General features: G+C 46.7%; 2 protein-coding genes across 2 annotated transcripts in view; one reads left to right on the top strand and one right to left on the bottom strand.

The window, feature by feature from the left end:
* DNAH10 (dynein axonemal heavy chain 10) overlaps window positions 1–9,376 on the top strand; it is a gene marked incomplete at its 5' end in the record, with an annotated part of 54,618 nt that extends 45,242 nt beyond the window's left edge. Inside the window, 14 exons of the mRNA XM_084272045.1 lie at window positions 2–106; window positions 602–756; window positions 1,478–1,632; window positions 1,870–2,053; window positions 2,834–3,034; window positions 4,124–4,333; window positions 4,654–4,749; window positions 5,477–5,648; window positions 6,135–6,266; window positions 6,747–6,958; window positions 7,064–7,231; window positions 7,476–7,656; window positions 8,635–8,780; window positions 9,203–9,376. Of these exons, the coding sequence (XP_084128171.1) occupies window positions 2–106; window positions 602–756; window positions 1,478–1,632; window positions 1,870–2,053; window positions 2,834–3,034; window positions 4,124–4,333; window positions 4,654–4,749; window positions 5,477–5,648; window positions 6,135–6,266; window positions 6,747–6,958; window positions 7,064–7,231; window positions 7,476–7,656; window positions 8,635–8,780; window positions 9,203–9,349 (2,264 nt within the window). The 3' untranslated portion in view covers window positions 9,350–9,376. The remainder of the gene's footprint in view (window position 1; window positions 107–601; window positions 757–1,477; window positions 1,633–1,869; window positions 2,054–2,833; window positions 3,035–4,123; window positions 4,334–4,653; window positions 4,750–5,476; window positions 5,649–6,134; window positions 6,267–6,746; window positions 6,959–7,063; window positions 7,232–7,475; window positions 7,657–8,634; window positions 8,781–9,202) is intronic.
* Window positions 9,377–11,490: 2,114 nt separating this feature from the next.
* Window positions 11,491–19,473, bottom strand: part of CCDC92 (coiled-coil domain containing 92) — a 58,527-nt gene continuing 50,544 nt past the window's right edge. The window contains exons 5-7 of the mRNA XM_084272189.1: window positions 14,272–14,418; window positions 13,865–13,906; window positions 11,491–12,443 (exon numbers count right to left, since the gene is read on the bottom strand). Coding sequence (XP_084128315.1) covers window positions 11,668–12,443; window positions 13,865–13,906; window positions 14,272–14,401 — 948 coding nt within the window. The 5' untranslated portion in view covers window positions 14,402–14,418 and the 3' untranslated portion in view covers window positions 11,491–11,667. The remainder of the gene's footprint in view (window positions 12,444–13,864; window positions 13,907–14,271; window positions 14,419–19,473) is intronic.

Here is a 19,473-nt window from a genome sequence, read left to right as displayed (position 1 = left end):
GGTTTGTTTGAGAAGCACAAGTTACTGTTCTCCTTTAATATGACTGTCAGGATAGAACAAGCTGATGACAGAGTTCCACAAGAAGAACTTCAGTTCTTTTTGAAAGGTAAAGTGAATATATATGTGTGTGTGTGTGTATATATATATAATAGAAATAATTATATAGCTATATGTATCAGTAGCTAAAAGATCTTCTGAAGATAGATTTTTGACTAGCTAGTGCCTAAAGAACCCACTGAAGGTAGCTGACCTCTGTTGGTTTCCACAAATTGTGGATTCTGCTATTTCTGTTTTTACTCTTTGTTAAACAGCAGAGGTTCATCTTTCTCTGCTCTTGTTGCACATCTCACATTAGCTAATTGTTAGGATGGGACCTGAGAAAATAATCATTAGTTATTTCCTGTCTATGTATAAATCATTTTAGAAATGGTGGCTTTGCAAGCACTTGTGAATGCCATCTTCTCTTCAGCAGACCAGTTCTGTCTTGCAGTGCTCCCAAAACCAAATTGCCAAGTGGTTCCTCTGTGTGGTGGGACTCTGTGTGTGGCAATGTGTTGGAGTTCTGACATGGACATTCACCCTGCTTTCTGAATATGACCAGGCAATATTTCCCTGGAGAAGAGTGCGCGAAAGAAACCGTACGCTTGGCTTCCAGATCAAGGCTGGGAGGACCTAATTCACTTGTCTGAACTACTTCCTGAGAAATTTGAATTGCTTCCAGATGATGTGGAAAAAAATCCAGATGTATGGAAAAATGTATGTGGTTTTCAGCAATCCTGTTCTCTCTCCTTGTTTTCCTACGGGCACTGAAGTGTGATGCAATGTGCCATAGCACTTGGCAGGAGGCATGTCACCACTGGCTTTTTCTGTCAAGACCTTGCTTTTCTTCTTGACCTCAGCAATTGGCCTATTTCCAGAGGAATTAGAGCTTATTATTTAAAAAACAAATAAATAAAATACTGTAGAATTTTTTTCCAGTCAAATGTCTTAGATGAGTTATTTGCCCTGTAGAAGCCAGTGGAATTTTTGCTGTTGATTTCAACAATCAACATTTCACTGGTGGTTTTGCACTACTAAGCTGTGCTGTGATCTTCTTGGGGCAGTGAGTTCTGTAGGCTGGTTACACAGACTTTCCTTTGTTCTGCCTTTAGTTTCATTCCATGTCATCTTGCTTTGTAAGCAGTCTCTCTGTGAGCAATCTGTTAATACTTTTTGGTTGAGACATTATTTTCTGTATCTTCAGAGAACTACTTGACATCATGAAAGTGCAAATGTGTTTCTGGACTTGAAAAAGTTGAATTCTTTACGTTCACTTAATAGTTTAATTTTTTTTCCAGCTGTAGGGCTTCATTCTTTGTTCTCCTTGTGTCTCTTGGCCGCTTGCTAATCAAATTGTCTTTGCCTGCTTTCCTAGTAATTTCATTGATAGAGCCATTTTGATCTATTTGCGTTGTCTCCCGTCTCCTTCTCTTGCCAGTGGTATGATGCAGATGCTCTGGAGCAGATGCCATTCCCCATGCAGTACCAGAACAACCTCACCGACTTTCAGAAGCTCTTACTCTTACGGTGTTTCCGGGTGGACCGGCTGTATCGGGCAGTAACGGACTATGTTACTCTAACAATGAGTGAGAAGTAAGTCACACTCTTCTTTCAAACCTGAATCACACCATTCAGGTATTTCTCACAGAACTGGAGTAGGAATTAACTATGGAAATGATTTTGTAGTTTGCCTGAACAGCAGCACATGATTTGTCTCTATCCTTTCCACGTGCAGTCAGCAGTGAGCTTTGATGTCTCTGTAGTTCTCTTTCACACAAGTCAGCTGCTCTTGTGCAAATTAGCAGCTTATTGTGCTTCTATTCCTGCCAGGTACGTGCAGCCCCCTGTGATCAGCTTTGAAGCCATCTTTGAGCAGAGCAGTCCTTACTCACCAATTGTTTTTATCTTAAGTCCTGGCTCTGATCCTGTCAGTGACCTCATGAAGCTGGCTGAGAGGACAGGATTCGGAGGGGACAGACTCAAATTCCTAGCCATGGGACAAGGCCAAGAACAGGTAACTTTGGTGGGAGGTTAGGGATGTGCTGTGGGCAGCAGTCAGTCTATTAACTGCAAATCATGCTCCTAATGATCAAATTCCAAAGGCCTGCCTCATTTTAAAAGTAATTACTTCGTGGTTCAGATATAGCATACGATTTGCCAGAGGGGGAATAATGCTTTTCTGTAACATGAAAGTGGGATTTGGCCAACAGGCAGATTCCAAATTTGAATGATATTGTCACTTGTCATCTGAAAAGATGTTACTCTGCATCATTCCAAAGGTTAATCAGTGACCCTGTGTCTCTGAGTGTGGACATGAGTTGACTGGAAGTCACAGTGTTTGCCACCAAAACCGGTTCCTGCTGCTCTCCTTCCTGTAGCTTTCCTTTTTGTTAGGGACACTAAGGCAGGGATGTCCAGCGCTCAGCAGCTGACTGCATTTGCTGTGAATTCAGTCAGTTGGAGAGCTCCAGTTAGATTCATGTAGACACCACTTCCCAGGCTCTGATCTTCACCCTTTTCTGGGCAGTCTGTGCCCTTGTACTGGTTTGAAGTACTCCAGTGCTCTGCATGACTTTTAACTTCAAAAGGAATTAATGAAATAAAAAACCCAACCTCAGAGCACTGCTTGGGAAAAGTCTGTTCTCTGTGAGGAGTGTTCTGGTAAGTCTACTAAAACTCACTAAAGGGTTGAGTGTGCTTGCAAGGAAGAAGAAATCCATAGCACTGACCCATTGGAGTCAGTTTGCTTCCTGGATAAAGGGACAGTTACTCACAGTTCTTTCCCTCTTTTCAGATTGCTTTGCAGATGCTGGAGAATGCAGTGGTTCGTGGAGAGTGGCTAATGCTGCAGAACTGTCACCTCTTGGTGAGGTGGCTTATCAGTCTGGAAAAGGCCCTGGAGAACATCACAAAGCCTCACCCAGACTTTCGCCTCTGGCTGACCACAGACCCGACCAAGAGCTTCCCAATTGGAATCCTGCAGAAGTCACTCAAGGTACTGTGCAGTGGGGATCCCCAGTCAGCACAGCATGTCTTCCCAGTCTTATTCCACAGAGCAGACTGGCTCTAGGACCTGGATGCAGTGTGCTGTCATGGGCTCTCTGCAGTAGCTTTTCTTTGTAAGCCAAACCCTTCTGTCATCATCAATTCATTTTCCAGTGATTTTTCCTTGGGGTGGAAGCTCTTCTGAAGCTGTTATTTCAGAGTAGAAGTTTGTGAGTAAACCTGGAAATGTGACAATGTGCCAAGTGCTCCTTAGACCCAAATGTGAGGAATATCCAGAGAGACAGAAACAGTCCTGTCAGGCCTGATGCTGGAGCACAGAGCAGAGGCGTGTGTCTAGCCTGGCCATAGTGCCAGCCGAGCAGACGTTGTAATAGGATAATGGTTTCCAGCTGCTACTTCAGGCTGCAGCATTTATCACAAGCAAGCTGAGCTGATTATTTTGAAAGCACAAGGCATGATGCTGCCCTAATGTTCCTATCTGTGGCTGCCTTACCTCTCTTGTGGTGAACCAGTCCTGCAAAGGTAATTATTTTATTCCAGAGATTCACAAGCGGTGGCATGACGGATCCACCCAATCTGTGCTCTCTGTAGCACTGACAGCTCTGGAGTGAGCATGAGTGGATCTTTCAAAGCCTGCCAGTGTGTGCCTTCTGGGACTAGCTGTGAGCAGTGCAGACAGAGGGGTTACTGCTCTTTGAAAAAGCTGCCAGGAAGCTGGCTCTGCCTCAGTTTGATTATCAGTAAAGCCCCATCAAAGGCTCTTAAGCCATCTTACTGTGGGGATATGTAGGACACACCAAAACGTGTAAAGTACCGACATTTCAGTGAATTAGATCTTCAAGTATGGTACATATTAATGTCTTTCCAATAACATGACTATTTCTAAAATAATACCAAGTTTCTCTTTACATATGTGTGTTTACCTTGATAAACTTCAATAATTCCATATTGATATGAATTTGGAAAGCTGTTACAAGTTTTGAAGCTTGCATTGTATAGCTTGCTTAGCATGATATCTTTACAGCTTATTTTCCTGAGGCTATCCAGTAATTGATGGCTTCCCTAATTATTTTGATAGGTTGTGACTGAGCCACCTAATGGTCTGAAACTGAATATGAGAGCCACCTACTTCAAAATCCCCCAGGAAGCCTTAGAGCAGTGCCCACATCCTGCCTTTAAGCCCTTAGTCTACGTCTTGGCTTTTTTCCATGCTGTGGTTCAGGAGAGAAGGAAGTTTGGGAAGGTTGGCTGGAACGTGCCATATGATTTTAATGAATCTGATTTCCAGGTAAGGAGATAATTATGACATCTTTCTCACAGTAACATTTTGCCTTATTTTTTTCTGCTGCTTTGGACTACTGCAGGTCCCTGATCTACTATAATGTCAATTTTGGCCACTAAAAATTAATCAGATTCCCCCTCCTTCATGTTTATGTTATCTCTCTCTCATGAGTTTATTTTCTTTTGAGGATATATACTTAATTTTTCAATTATTTGAGAAAGAAATGACTTAGTTTTCAAACAAGAACTACATTAAATAAAAATCTATTAATATGTATAACTTATTTATGACTCCTTTTATCTCACATTTTCCAACAACTTTGATAGGTCTGCATGGAAATTCTTAACACGTATTTGACAAAAGCTTTTCAACAAAATGATGATAAAATCCCCTGGAGCAGTCTCAAATATCTTATTGGTGAGGTGAGTGCCTAATACATCACTAAGAAACTCTTGGTGGTAAAAGAGACCAGCTAACGAAGCTTCCTTTCTGCCTGGGCTGCATCAGCAAATGGAGCTGGCTGAGACTCTCTCCTGGGCACTCTGGAAACGCCTGTGGAGCCCTGAGCAAGTGACTTTTACTCTCATTGCCTTGATGAAGCAGGGACATTGTGTGTAACTGCACAACCAGGGAGTTCTGAACGGTGCTTAATTAATTTTGAGTGAGAAGGCTCCTGGGACCCTCTGCTGAAAGGTACCAAACAGCACAACTCTACACTGTGAGCAGTGCTGTGGAGTGTTACTGAGGGGAGCTGTGCAAGCAGATCGCTAACACTCTTCCCGGGCTACGCGTGAGATGTGCTGTGTAGTAGCCTGCCAGTTCTGTGTAGTTGCTGTGACATGAAATCCTGAGCAAAGCTGTCACTGTGCAGCACTTACAGCTGAGTGTGAGCTGGTGCCTAAGGAAGGTACCGCTGCCCCTCAGTCACCCCGACTGGTGCCCAGGAGTGGCCCACAGTGGCTACCTCCAGACCGAGTCTAGCCACCTGCTTGTCCCCCTGGGGAAGTGCTGAGAAGGTATACGTGGCTCCCCTCGGGAGGCAGCCTTGCACCACTGCAAAGTCAAAGCTGGGTGGATCTTTCAGTGATTTGGAACTGTATTTGCTGCCCCCAAAGCCAGCGCTGTAACACTGCTGTACCTCGTTTCTAGGTCATGTACGGTGGCCGCGCAATTGACAGCTTTGATCGACGCATTCTGACCGTCTATATGGATGAGTACCTTGGGGATTTCATATTCGACACATTCCAAGTGTTTCACTTTTATCACAATGACAAGGTTGATTATAAAATTCCTCAAGCGACAGTAAAAGATGACTTTGTTGGTAAGAAATGCTTTTCCTGCCACGTAAGTTAGCATTAAAAACATCTACTAATAGTATGTGCTCTCTCCATATGCCTGTTGCTGAGAATGAGCTGTTGAAGGGACTGTCAGGCAGTGTGTGTGTGTACTGCAGCGTCACAATCCGATGCTGTTCTTGCTTTGTATGAGCAGCACTTACCAGCCAGCTGGTTTCTTTAAAAAAATCCCCACTGATCCCCAGGTAAACACCCAGTGCAGTTCATTTTGTTATTGGTAGGAAGGGGTGCGTTCCTGTGAGGGTGGTCCACATGTGCGTGTGTATTTCATGCTTAAATGCCTTTATTTGATCCTTGCAGTGTTTCAACACCAACTGGAGCAGCAACTTTAGGGTTTTTTTCAAGCAGAGCAGTAACAAAACTTGCTCACAGAAGCTGCTGCAGCACTCTCTGCTTGCCTGGTGTAACATACCATGTTTAGGAACTGTGGTTTGTCTTCCTTTTAACTGCAGCGGCGATAGAATCTCTGCCCCTTGCTAATACTCCGGAGGTGTTTGGTCTCCATGCAAATGCTGAGATTGGCTATTACACACAAGCAGTGCGCGATATGTGGTCTCACCTCCTTGAGCTGCAGCCTCAGACAGGTGTGTTGTGTTCTCCATTGCCTAACTGGCTTCATAAAGGAAGAAATAACGAGGATACACCTCCTTGCCATGGAGCTGGGTATGCCAACAGCTTCAGGGTGCTGGGTCCTGGCTGGGTGCTGCGCCCCATCCTGCTGCCCGCACCCTGCATGGGAAGGTGCAGGTGCCAGAGGGGCACAGGAGCTGGCACATGGAGGACCATTTTGCAGCCAGGGGTGTGGTGGGATTGTGTCAGGGCCTTGGGGAGCAAAGACAGAGTGGGGACTGGGAAGCGAGCGAAGCAGCTGCTTAGCCCTGCCACCATGAAGTAGCCCAACAAGCGCCCAGAGCAGTTTGGGACACGCAGGGAGCCTTCTGGGGCAGCTGTCTGGGAGACTTTGGTGCCAAAAGGCAAGGCAGCTCTGTGTTCTCCTAGAGAAATAGTGACAGAAGAGGTGACCTACGCTGACTTAAGTCTCACTAACATGGTGTTTGTTTCAGGTGAAACAGGTACAGGCATTAGTCGGGATGAATACATCGCAAACGTTGCCAAGGATATAGAAAACAAAATACCCCCAGCGTTCGATCTTGACCAGGTACGGAAAGGTTTCGGACCAGACATCTCCCCTACCACTGTGGTGCTGCTGCAGGAACTGGAACGTTTTAATAAGCTGATCACTCGAATGGCAAAGTCATTGGCTGAGCTGCAGCGTGTAAGTACAACCACACAGAGCTACTGCTGCTCACAGCAACGCGAGCCATCAGCCAGGCTCCACCTGCCCCAGGCTGGCACGCAGACACACACACTGTCTTTGCAGGCCCTGGCTGGGGAAGTCGGAATGAGCAGTGAACTGGATGATGTGGCTCGGGCTCTCTTTAATGGACAGATTCCTGGGATCTGGCGGCGCTTAGCCCCTGACACACTCAAAACACTTGGAAATTGGATTATTTTCTTTAGAGAGCGGTATAACCAGTACACCACCTGGGTAAGCAAATGCCTCCAGAAAGGTTTTTGTTTTGTTAATCTGCATGATCTGCTCTGCAAATTGATGCAGAAGTCACTGAACACACACTGCTGTTGGTAAGTTCCTCCACCTGATACCAGTCACCACCTAGAACAATAATGAATAGTTGCATGACTATGTATGTGAGACAGACTGGACACTGCTGGCCTCTGGGCTACTACGTGTGGTGAGAGAATGAGATGCTGCAGCTTGTGTGTGATTGCAGGTTTCAGAGCATGACCTCAAGGTGATGTGGCTCTCGGGTCTGCATGTGCCTGAGTCTTACCTGATGGCTCTTGTTCAAGCCACCTGCCGCAAGAACAAGTGGCCCCTGGATCACTCTACCCTGTACACAGAGGTAACCAAGTACCAGACTGCAGAAGACATCACTGAAGGGGCTACTCAAGGTAGGTGTTTCTATGGTTCACTGACAAAAATAATGTAGCTGTTAATTGGTGACAGAGAGCAATAGCCTTGTGTAGTGAGTAAATTACTTGGCCGAATCCCCGCAGACAAAGCCCCAGGTTCTACATGTCACAGTCCACATGATGGGCAGCTGGGAGGTAGCTGGGTTCTGGGCTCTGCCTGCCTGTGTATCATCTTCTTTGTGCAGCTCTTTCACCACATGCCTGTAATTGAACTTAGACCTTGCTCTCTCTATATATACACTTAATGGCTTGAAAATCACTAGTCCTAGCAGGTTTATGAAGACCTAGTTACACCATAAATAATATATTGAAATATATTTAAACCAAGTACATACAAATATGTATGATATACTGTCTATCTTCTTGAAATTTCTCTGAGTAGCAGTCTTCTGGGTAAAGGGACAGCTGAGCAACTCTTTGAGCACTAGGCCTGGTTGGGAACAGAGGGGATAGAAGGAAAATCCAGTTGGTTTTGCTACGTGCAACTTGTCAGTTAAAAAGTCAGCTCAAGGGCTTACCTGAACTGTCCTTTATTTGCTACCATCTCATCAAAATGTTTGGTAGTGGTACCAGAATGACTCTATCCCAACCCTTCACCTTCAGTCATGGGAGTTACAGACCTCTCTTGCCACTTGGCTGTTGCTTGGGTGTAGGATGGTGCCTGCTGTGGGGAAGAAAACCGCAAGTAAATCAGTGATTACTCCTAGTCATGTTTATCGTGTGTAGTGCAACTGAGACAAGTTTAATTTGAAAAAAAAGTTAAACAAAGTCACAGGTGTGTAAACCCAACCACTGGATAAATTACCTCTGTCCAGCTGCAGCCTGAAACACCAACAGGAGTTTTGTCCTGACCCTGTGTGCCAGGGACAGATTCTGCAGGCCCCCCGACAGTTGTCTTAAACTGGTTGTTTTTAGTATCTCAGTTGATAGGAGCTGTTGCATTTTCTGCCTTCCCAGGCTGCTTTGTTTCAGGTCTGTTCCTGGAAGGTGCAGGCTGGGACACGGAGCGCAGCTGCCTTGTCAGAAGCCGCCCTGGGGTCCTGGTGGTGGAGTTACCCATTCTGAAGATAATCCCCATCGAAGCGCGTCGGCTCAAGCTCCAGGTACCACCTTTGGGACACAGAGGTCGGTGAGCGCGGTACCGTCCCGCTCGTTTCACAGCCTGGGAGCTGGTGGTTCTGTCCCACTTAGCACAAGCAGCAGTATTCAGGTACCAGCACGTGTGCAGTTTGACACAGCTGACATTAGCCACCATCCAAGTTTCTCTTTTCTCGGGGTTCCACTCAAGGGGTTTATATGTTTCTTGCCCCTTTTCCACTTTGGTAGCACAGAACCACCCACATCTCATCTCCCTACTCCTTCCAGTATTTCCCCTGAGCAGCTACTGACATAAAGAGACTTCTACAGTTTCGGGGTGGCATTTAAGACTTAACAAAGTGACTTTCTGAAGACAGACATCTTGCCTAGAGGCCCTTCTTGTTTCTAGTTTCACTACTCAGTGTCGTCCTTTCCTCCCTGTCTTTAGAACACCCTCCGGACGCCTGTGTACACAACCTCCCTGCGCAGGAACGCCATGGGCACCGGCCTGGTTTTTGAAGCTGATCTTTACACCACAAAGCACATTTCCCATTGGGTCCTGCAAGGCGTCTGTCTCACACTGAACGCAGACTGACACTGAAGCTGGCACTAGGTATTTTTCCCCAGAGAATCTAACCCTCTGCAGGTTAGAGAACATCACAACCACCCCCCACAACCTCCTTCCCCCAAAATAATCCAACTAGGCAGAAATTGAGCTCCATGGGTGGTGATCACTGACTTCAAGTAGCACTATACAGCCAAGCTGGTGCTGTTAATAAACACATTTTAAAAGGAAAATGGTTTTAGTAATTTGCTTTTCCTGTCAGAAGGGCTCCAAGCTGCTCTGTGTACACACAAGCGGTAGTAAGTTGGTCTCACGCACACAAAGACTGAGGTTTGCCCGTGTGGTTGTAAGAAATGTTTTTAATTGCCCAAAGCATCACTTCTGCTGTGCTTAGACGCGGTTCTGTCCATCATCCTCAAACAAGTGGCAGGGTAGATCAGTCATACAATCGATCACCATAAAAATATGGCAACAACCACCAAACCCCCCCCAAACCACTGCTGATTAATGCACTGCTACACTTAGAAACCGTAAAGCACAGAGTAACAAGCTTGCTTTACCCAACCCTTTTCCAGGAACATGGCATTTCCCTACCTCTCCACACCAGTCATGAACCACATCCTACCACTCAGCTGGCATGGCTGAGGAGCCTTTTCTTGGGCTTCAGAAGAGCGAGTGACGTGAGCTGTGAGGGTGCACGGGGCGTTGGGCTGGGGGTTCAGCCCCTCTCTGCCTGGAAACAACCCTGCTGTACGGTGTCATGCAGGACCACAGGTAGGGAGAACAGCTTTCCTCATCCTGCCAGCGCCTACGGTGGGGCAGCTGACAGAGTGACCCAGGGCTCCGCAGGGAGACACACACACACACCGACACGCAGCTGCAGAAGAAGCTTAAGAGGGGTGGCCTACAGCTGGCGAGGGGAAGGGAAGAGGGCAGGCAGGGATCCTTCATCAGCTTTCACAGAGAGTATGCGTTCCGAGTTTTTGAAGGCACATCATAAGCTTAGCAGCATTTGGGAGCCGTTGTGTCTTGCTGCTCCTACTCAGAGGCTACAGACAAGAGCGGAGCAGAGGTGAGCTGGAGGCGCTGATTGGAACTTTAAGAAAAAAAAGGGTCAGATTTGTGCTCCTTTCCCCAAATTGCATCCTCTCACAGCTCACAGTATGCCTTTCTTTCCTAGGAAGAAAAAATAATAGAAAAATAATCAAGTAGTCTTACAGCTGTAGGGTCTATCTGTGGCTTAGGAGAAAGGCATAGGGGAATGAGGGCAAGTGCAAGGCAAGTCCATCCCAATCCACAAGGATAAAACTCAAGGATGCCAGGTTCTCCTCCTGTGTGGATCCGTTACATCAGTTAAATTTAAAACTAAATACACACGTTTTAGAGGGACAGCTGAGGTTCCTAAGCTGGCAGAAGCCAGTGCTCTCTGGTGACCTACAGAACAAGTCTAAGGTTTTCAGGAAACAAAAATAATCCCTTTACAAAGAAAGTGCAGGTTAGACATAAGAACCAGTTCCATATTGGATAGCCAGGTACAGCTTCTCCCTGGAAAAGGAGCTCTGAGCCAGTATGGAAGGTGGTACAAGTGCAGTGTACTGACTAGGGTACAATGTGTAAAGCCATTCAATTAAAAACACAAACCAAAACCCAACCCCCCCTCCAAACTAAACAAAACTACCCAGCGTTTGTACCTTTTCTGTGGGGATCAGTAACCCTCCTACAGAGGGCTTTATCCCTCCTCCCTGCTTTTACATCAACAAACAAAGCTGCAAACCGGAGTATTCAGGATTAATCCTGTAACACTCGCTGGGACTTGGGATTTTTAGAAACTGAACACGGTTTGGAGTTGAGACTGTGTACAGGGAGAGTTGTCCTTCCTTCAGAGTGTGTACATCTGCAGTACTTCCAGTGCTACTGTGAGAAAGGCATCACCACGGAGGTTGGTGCGTATGTACACAGTGAAGACAAAGAACCACTGGTAGTTCCAGTGCTAACAGCCAACACGTACTGCTGCAGGGTTACGGTTAAGTTTGCTTTCACTACTATTGACTAATAACGCAGCCTGCAGCCTGTGCCTTTGTCCACATGTGTAGTTACAATAAATGGAGCAGTGCTCAGAAGCAAGCAGTCAGGTACCCCTGATTTGGCCACAGCATTGAGTAGTTACATACCTTGCCATATGGACAGTCCTACTGGGATTTTTTTAGAGGAGGATATTCTACTACTGATGTATCTGGAAGAAGTTTGGCATGCATGGGGCATCAAAAGAAACTTTACTGCAGGTGCTATTTATCCTACAGGATCACAGTGCATAAACAGCAACAGAGTAGGGCGTTTCAGTGGCTTTCTCAAACAGTTCTGTCTGTCCCTGAGTGCTTTCTGACCACTTTGCTTCCATGGACCTGATCCACAGCCAGCGTTTCCACCTCCGGCTGAGGCTGGGACGGGGCGGCATGGTGGATGCGATGCGCCACCCCGATGTGTGCCTTGTGCGGCTTCTCTCGGGCTGGGCTGTGCGATTCACCGGACGCACGATCTGAAGCGATGGGTGGAATAACCAAGGGCCTCTCCTTAATGAGATGCACCTCTGCCGTCTCCCTGGCCAGCAGAAAGGGAGTGGGATCAGGCATGGCATCCACCGGCTCTCGTAACAGCAGCTTCCGGCTATCCGATCCTATTCTGTAGGCCTCTTCAAACTCGGGGTTGAGCGGTGTCGACAAGCTCTTCTTCATTCTGCGCCGCGGGGTCTCCGGCAGTTTATCTTTGGGAGGGGACGGCTTGTAGTTGGACAAGACAGGACTGCCAGAAGGGGTCCCCTCTGAAGTCCCACTTGAACTCATCAGCTTCTTCTTCGTAGCGTGCAGTTGAGAAGTTAAGTAAGCAATAGTGCTCGCTCTCTGCTCTAGTTCACTCGACAACATATTGAGCTTATGGCTTTTCATTTTTAACTCTTCCAAATACTTCTTCTCTCTTTCTTTAATAGTGTTTTCCAGCACCATTATCATTGCACTCTTTTGTTCAAGTTCTTTCAGTAACTCATTGTTTTCAGCCTCTTTGGCTTTCAACTGAGCTTCAAGATCTTCACACTTTCTTTTGAGTTCATCACTTCGTGAACTGCCATTTCCTGGAAGAACAGGAAAAGCAGAAACAGTTCAACAGTAGCCACAATGTAGAATAGTGCAGTAGGGGCCCTTCTGCTATCCCAAAGCCATACGGGAAATCCCAAAGGCTGACTTCAGCTAATACTCAGACTTCATCTTCAGAAGCACCAGGACAGCTTTTAAGCAAACGATGACAAGCTAATGCTGCTCACCGTGGTTTAATGACATTTCACATGCTGGTACTAAGAACAGCCACTTCCCAGGGTCTAGGGAATGGGGATTACAGAAACCTGGTGCTGGCTGAACTTGCTCAACACTGGAGCCATTTTGCAAAGCCTCTGGTTATTCAGGGGAACTTCTCCCACTGCAGAAGCCAGACCAGCTGGGAGGAGTGATGGCGCAGCTGTCAGAGCTCACCAGGAAGGCAGACTCAGGCTTTAGCTTCACCCCTCCGTGGGCAGCTGCAGCCTGTGACTCTTGAGGCAGAGGTGTGCCTCTTCACTAAGGCTTTGCAGCCACCAAAGCCTCTAGGGATCAGGTGTCCAAGCCTGGCTGCCTTCTCTTCCTTAGAGTGTGACACATCACGCTGTAACACTAGGGGTTCGGGCATCATCAGGAACAGGTAGCCTGACCCACCCCAGCACCCCCACCCTCAGCCATAGGGGCGATTTTGCCCCCCTTCCTTTGGTTATTACTGTGGGACAGCTCCCTGACTGTTCAGCAGAGACCAGCAGCCTGAATTTCTCCAACAACAAGCACTCTCTGTCACAGGGCTGGTGACTGTAAAGGGTTGGGCGTTGTCCCCTCTGCAGTGGGCAGCATCTGCACTTGGCACTGAATCCACCCAGTTGCATCACTGATACATCACCTGCTCTGCAAATCCTGTGAGAAGCAGCTGAGCAACACCAAGAAACAACGCTGAGCAGCTGCTCAGCTGCTTTGCTAAATCTGCTGCAGTACAACCCCCTGTCTCACACTACCCTGATCTGGGATCTGCTTCACCTATTGGTAACATAATGCATTTGAAATATGTAGGATCTAGCATATATACACAGAAGTAAATTAAAGTTTGGTGGGGTAATTCTTATTAAAACTTAGCTGCTACTGTAGTCTCACTCTTTGGCCCCCAAAATTCACATTCCCCATTCCCACAGAGCATGCAGGGAATTGTCTGTCTACTAAGAGAGAGGAGTCAGCAGTTCTACACTCTATTCCTGGCTCTTTCAAAGATTTCCTATGCGACCTTGGTAATGAACTTGTGATATTTACTTCATAAATAACAGTAAGTCTGGGAAATAGCTACTCTTACACCTTTAGAATGTATAAAGTCAATGTCGCAAGTACAAAGTGTTCTCACCTACTTGTAACTGAGAAAACAGAAATACTTTAAAAGATGAGGAAGTTTAACATGAACACTGAAAGAAAGATGTTCCATGGTCCTTACCTGACAAGTCTGAACTCTTTACAGTCAGTTCATAGGTTAAATCTGAGGAGAAAAGTTGTTTATTTTTGTTAGAACAACACCACCTATGCCATACACCGCCTGGTGAGCACGTTTACAGGGGCACACTGCAATAAAAATACAACTAACTCTCCCCCCCCCCCTTTGGCAGTAACAGGCGCTCACTGGCAATTACCCAATCTGTGAAGGAACTACCAGGGGACACATTGCTTTGGTATTTTTAAATTAAGGAAGTAAATCCTTGCTTGATGCCCAAGACACAAACTGACCACCCCAAACATACCCTCAGCTTCATTGCTGAGGTTTTATGGGTGAAGGGGGAAGCTGTTACACCGTTCTTGTGAGAAGAATGAAGCACCGACTCAGCACGGGCACCCTGTCCCTGCTACCTGTGCAGTGCTGCTGCAGGCGGCGAATCTCGGCGTGCAGGCCTTTCAGGGTGTTGGCATGTTCTCGCTGGAGGAACAGCAGGTTCTTCTGGGCACTCTGTAGCTGGTTCTCCAGGTTTGATGTTGCCATCTTGACATGCAGTTACCCTGCCAGCAAGCAGACATGGAATCGTAAGGGTGAGTTCCCTGGCACACACAAAGATCCTCACTCCGCATCCAGGGTCAATGGGAACATCTGAACTGATACACAAACAACCAAATGCCACAGAAGGTTTTTCTGCACCAAGACTGTTTCAATTAGAAGTGCTCTAAGTTCACAGAAAGCTTAACTATAGCATAGGCCAGAGCAGCAGAGGGAACTCATTTGTTTGGAGTTAACACATTTAAAGGATTAACTTCAGACAGACTAAGTCACTAATCCTGTTACAAGATTGAAGTGGAGTTCTGAGAACTGGGCTAGTATGTCCCTCTGTCTTGGGGTTTTCCACTTCCCTCCAGGGATGCAGGACAAGAACAAGGAAGAAAGCACTAAAATGCACCATTCTCTACAGAGAAATGCAAACCAGGGGCTCTAACGCACAGCCAGGCCTGGCTGTACTGCCAGGGATGTGGTTGCTACGGGGTGCTGTAGCCAAAATGTGCTCACTGGGACCTGTGTGATAAAGCTCTGGCTGCTGCTGGCTGCTACTGCATCTCCTCTGCTGTGCTGCAGCAGGATCCTGGACCCCATGCAGCCCCATGGCACTGGAGACGAGCATCCTGCACAGGATGACGTGCAACATGACAACTGAAAAGCACAATATTTCATTGAAAGAGAAACAGGCTTTTCCTTGCTCGGGTTCTGAGCACAGAGAAGCGTTACAGTGCTGGGCTCTCCTTTCAGATCAGTCTTACAAAGCTAGGCCTGGACCACAACGGTGCTCAGCCTCAAAGAAATGATTAACTGAGATGCTGTGAGGCATCCTTGAAGACCCCTGCACTGCCAGTGTTACTACTGCTCCTGATAAGGCAAGGATGGGTTTACAGATATCCACAGGCCAAACTGCCAGGAAACATTTGTCTGGCAGAGCTGGAGATACTGGGAATTCATTCCCAAATGAATTCCCTGCTACAGAGGTAAAAATAGCTCCTCAACCAGGCACAGCCAGATGCTTCCTGTGGAGAAGCACAGGCTACCCTGGGGCTGTCTTCTGTGACATTCACAGGAGGACCTGGAGGAGCACAGCCAGGAGTCACCGGGCCCCTCGCAACACCTACTCACCAGATCTGTCCTGACACTGTTTTGTTTACTGGCCTGTTTCCTAGTGAAATTTCAACTCTAAACCGAGCATACTAATGAGAAAAAGCAAGACAACAGTGAGCAATCCTCCTGCAGCCTCAGAGCACAGAATCCTTCAGGCAGCCTTTCAGCGGTTCCTGAATTTCATGGCATGATCATTACCCCTCTCTGCACACACCCAGTGCTGTGCTGCTACAGCTACGGTGCACGGTGCCACCTCACCTGCAGCTGGTTCAGAGAGGCTGCTGGGTCTACATGAGAAGAACTTTCCAGAAACAAATAAATCCACATTATCACACTTTAAATTCCTTAAGCAAGGAAGCTGTCATGTTTGGGAAGCTTCCTGAAAACTCTGGGAAGGCAGCCGCTTCCTTGGGTGGCTCCAGGAGCACAACAACAGCACAAAAACAGCCACACAAACTCTGGAGAGCCAGGCTGAGGGGGATGGACACCAGAGCAGGGCAGCAGCACGAACTGCCTGGGAATTACACAAAACACAGTGGGAAAAATATTTTCAGGGGGACAGAGCAGCACAGGGAGCTCTGTCCCAGCCCCTGGCCTACCACCAGGAAAGGTTTGTCAAGTGCCTCTGCGTGCTGCCCATGTCAGGGTGGGAACCAGAGCAGCCCTCTCCTGCTGCCAGGTAATCCAGGCACAGAGATGGAGACTGGCAAAGCTGTTACCATCCCTGCTGATGCATGAGGAGCATCAGCTTTGCCAGTACACTGCTAAAGGCTAAATTCAGTAATCTGTGGAGTTCTGCAAAAACAACTACAAGATTTAGTTCACAAGGACAAGTAGAGATTCAGGGCTCCTGTTGCCTGGACAACCACCTGCCACAGCATCGCCACCCCGGTCAGGTCAGTGATGACAGGACCCGTGGCTGCATCGCAGGGACCTCAACTGGTTCCTCTGCTATTGAAGTGTTTTCCCTCAGGCAATTCTGGCTTGTAGTATTACAGCAACAATTTGATTCTACAAGTTTAAAACTGGTAGAGCATACATGCAGAGAAAGCAACACACTTGTTATTCCTGAAGGTAGCACAGCCCTGCGTTTATACTTTAGAGTCCCCAGAAGAACACCAGACTTGGTGCAACACTGGGGGTAGCAAGGGGATAAATACACACATAGAGCCATCCTGATTTCACCTGTGACCTTAACTGGCATCACCATCAACTGCTCCCTTCAGAAGCAGATATTTGACTGTAAAAAAAAACCTAATAAAGTGAAAGCATAAAAGACTTCCAAGGAATCCATTTCTGTGCAAGGGACAAAACAGAGCTCTTGGTTACTTTGTAACAGAGATCAAAGATTAAATTCCATGCTCAAGGAGGGTAATGGTGCCAGCTTGTGCTTTGCTGAGTGGAAGGGATTGTTTTGCAATGATCAGTTTGCAAACAAGCAAAAGACAATGGACCAGAAATATTCTGGAGAGAGGTTTCCGGGTTGGCTCAGTAGGAAACAAACTGCCTTGTGCACACAGGCTCTTGCTCTATGACTTGTGAAGAGCAGCTCATCGGAGCTGTGACCACTTGCCACAGCCAGCAGCAGAGGCCCTGGGACACTCTGACAGCACCACAGCCATACCCCTCGCTGCCCACAGCCTCGGAGGGCTATGTGAGGATGGACTGCACGTTCCACAGCCATTACTGGGAGGCACTGCTCATTTTAAGGGCTGATGGTATTTTAGCTGGGTTACATTCTCAAAGTGACATCACCTTGTTTGGAAATCTGACCTCAGACAAGCTTTACTGAATCATCCAGCCCCTTAAGTGATCATCATATTCTTACTGACTGAATCCACAGCAGAATAAAGCCTGCAGAGTCCATGCCCTCACTGTAGCTGGAGCTTTGACTGCACAGTCCACTGAGGCTCAGAAGGGAATTTTAATCAAGAAATGTGTTTTCAAAGAGAAATTCCAAGCACTGCCAGTGCTAGGTGAAAGAACAGCTTACACACAATAACCCGAAGCCTTTACTATCACCTCAGTTACTAACGGTGGCTTTACAGCTGCCACCAACAGCTGCACCCTAATCTGAACAGAAGAGTTCAGCACCAGCAACAGGGTTATGTGTCTGTAACTCAGCTCTTGCAAATCAAGGCTTTTTTAAAAGACTAGTTCCTAAATGCTACAACATAGAAACCAAAGCCAGCTGCCAGTAAGAATCCCCTCAATGTTTGTTTCATCTTGATCTTTTGCATCTTTAACATCACACCAGGTTTACCTACTCTGAAGAAAAACCCCAATAATCAGAGGCAGGCTGGTCTTACAGGCACTGGAAGAAAATAGAAATTACTGGCACCAGAGCATCATCCCCCCTGCAGCACCGGTAAATTAATCAATAAGAGCAATTAAATCAATCCACTATGGATTTTAGCTGCAGCCCCTCTGAGGATAAAGGATCTGAGTGCTGACTTTCCCACAAGCTTTCTACAACCTTCCTGTGCTTTTCCTTCTCGTTGCAGCCCAGTTGTCTGCCCATCGTCTCCTCCCTCCAAGGGAAGGCCACCCCAGTGAAGTCATGGCTTCTACAGAGTCTGCAGGCAGCAGCTTCAGCCCAAACCCTGCTCTATCTACCCTGCCAAGTCCTGGTTTTGTGCATACAAACACTGAGTGATCTGTGCATGTGTGATCTGAGAAACAGCTAAAACCATCTCCCATCAAAAGAGGGAAAGGGGAAAGCCTCTTGCATAGACAGTCTCTATACAGAGACACCTTTGCTATGAAATCTGCTTAGGAGTTGTGCAAACTGGTACCAGTAAGGGTCTCTTCCAAGCCACTATTCACTCTGTGCCTATTTGACACCAAATCTTAAACCACAAAGTTCAACCTGATATTAAAGTCTGAGATCTGGATGAAACAGATTTCAAATGAATATACATCATCTGTCAACCAAGCTCGTTAGCACAGGATTATCTTTTTCTTTTTGATGGCTTTTGCAGCCAAATTTAGAAGGAAATTTCTATCACACAAGTGAGGGAAGAGAAAAAATTGGCATCTGGAGTCTGGGTAACTCTCAGATCCCCACGATCACCTGCACTTCCCCCAGCTCTAAGTTCAACAGCATTCTTCCCTGCCCAGCGCCCAACTGAAAAGCTGGCCAGACTGCCACAGCAGGAGCCACTGAAGGGAAAATATTTCTCTTTTTAGACTGGTATCAAATTGTTTTATGCCCAGAGAACTAATACAGCTGAGTGGGACACAAGGAGATTGAAGCTATGGGTGGGATATACAGAAAGTCAGGCCAACAAACTGTTCATCTGCTGCTGGGCAAGTTTGCCCAACACAGAATGTTTCTGAGGAGCAGGTACAAGGGGTTGAGGGGAAGGAAAAACCCTCTCAGCAGGACATCACAGAATTGCTCTGGCAATTGTTCTGCTTTTGGGTCAGACAAGAAAAATACCTTCAGACCCCTGAATAAAGATGACCTTAAGGAGCCCAGAGATGCCACACACATGTTTTAAAGGGACAGCATGAGAATATACTGATTTATGAATGGAAAGTGATTTTATACAAAAATTCTTCTTTGAATAATTGGATTATTAAAACACAAAAGGCTTTTGTTTCCATTTCCCCCAGTCAGAGCCAGTTTGCCTATTTTATGCATTTCCCAGCATTTCCCAGCACATCACCCACCTTGTTTCCATGGGCTGGGTAAAGGTCAAAGGACACCATGCAAAATATAGAAACATTTTTAAAGTCAAAGGCATTGACAACTGTCACTAAATTAAACCAGGCACTGAAACTTACCATCAGTCAAAAGCTACCATAAATGAATAGCACCCCTTTAATTCTGCATTCTCAAGTAAACCTTTAGTGAAAGCTACAACTGCATAGAAGTTTTTATTCAATGTCTGTCTCAAATTTGTCAGCAGCTCAGAGGAGAGGATGCAAGACCTGCTGACTCATGCAACCTCAGA

The sequence above is a fragment of the Gallinula chloropus genome (assembly GCF_964237585.1).
Source record: "Gallinula chloropus genome assembly, chromosome: 17".
NCBI classification, from domain to species: domain Eukaryota; kingdom Metazoa; phylum Chordata; class Aves; order Gruiformes; family Rallidae; genus Gallinula; species Gallinula chloropus.
This window is presented reverse-complemented; position numbering and strand designations above follow the sequence as displayed.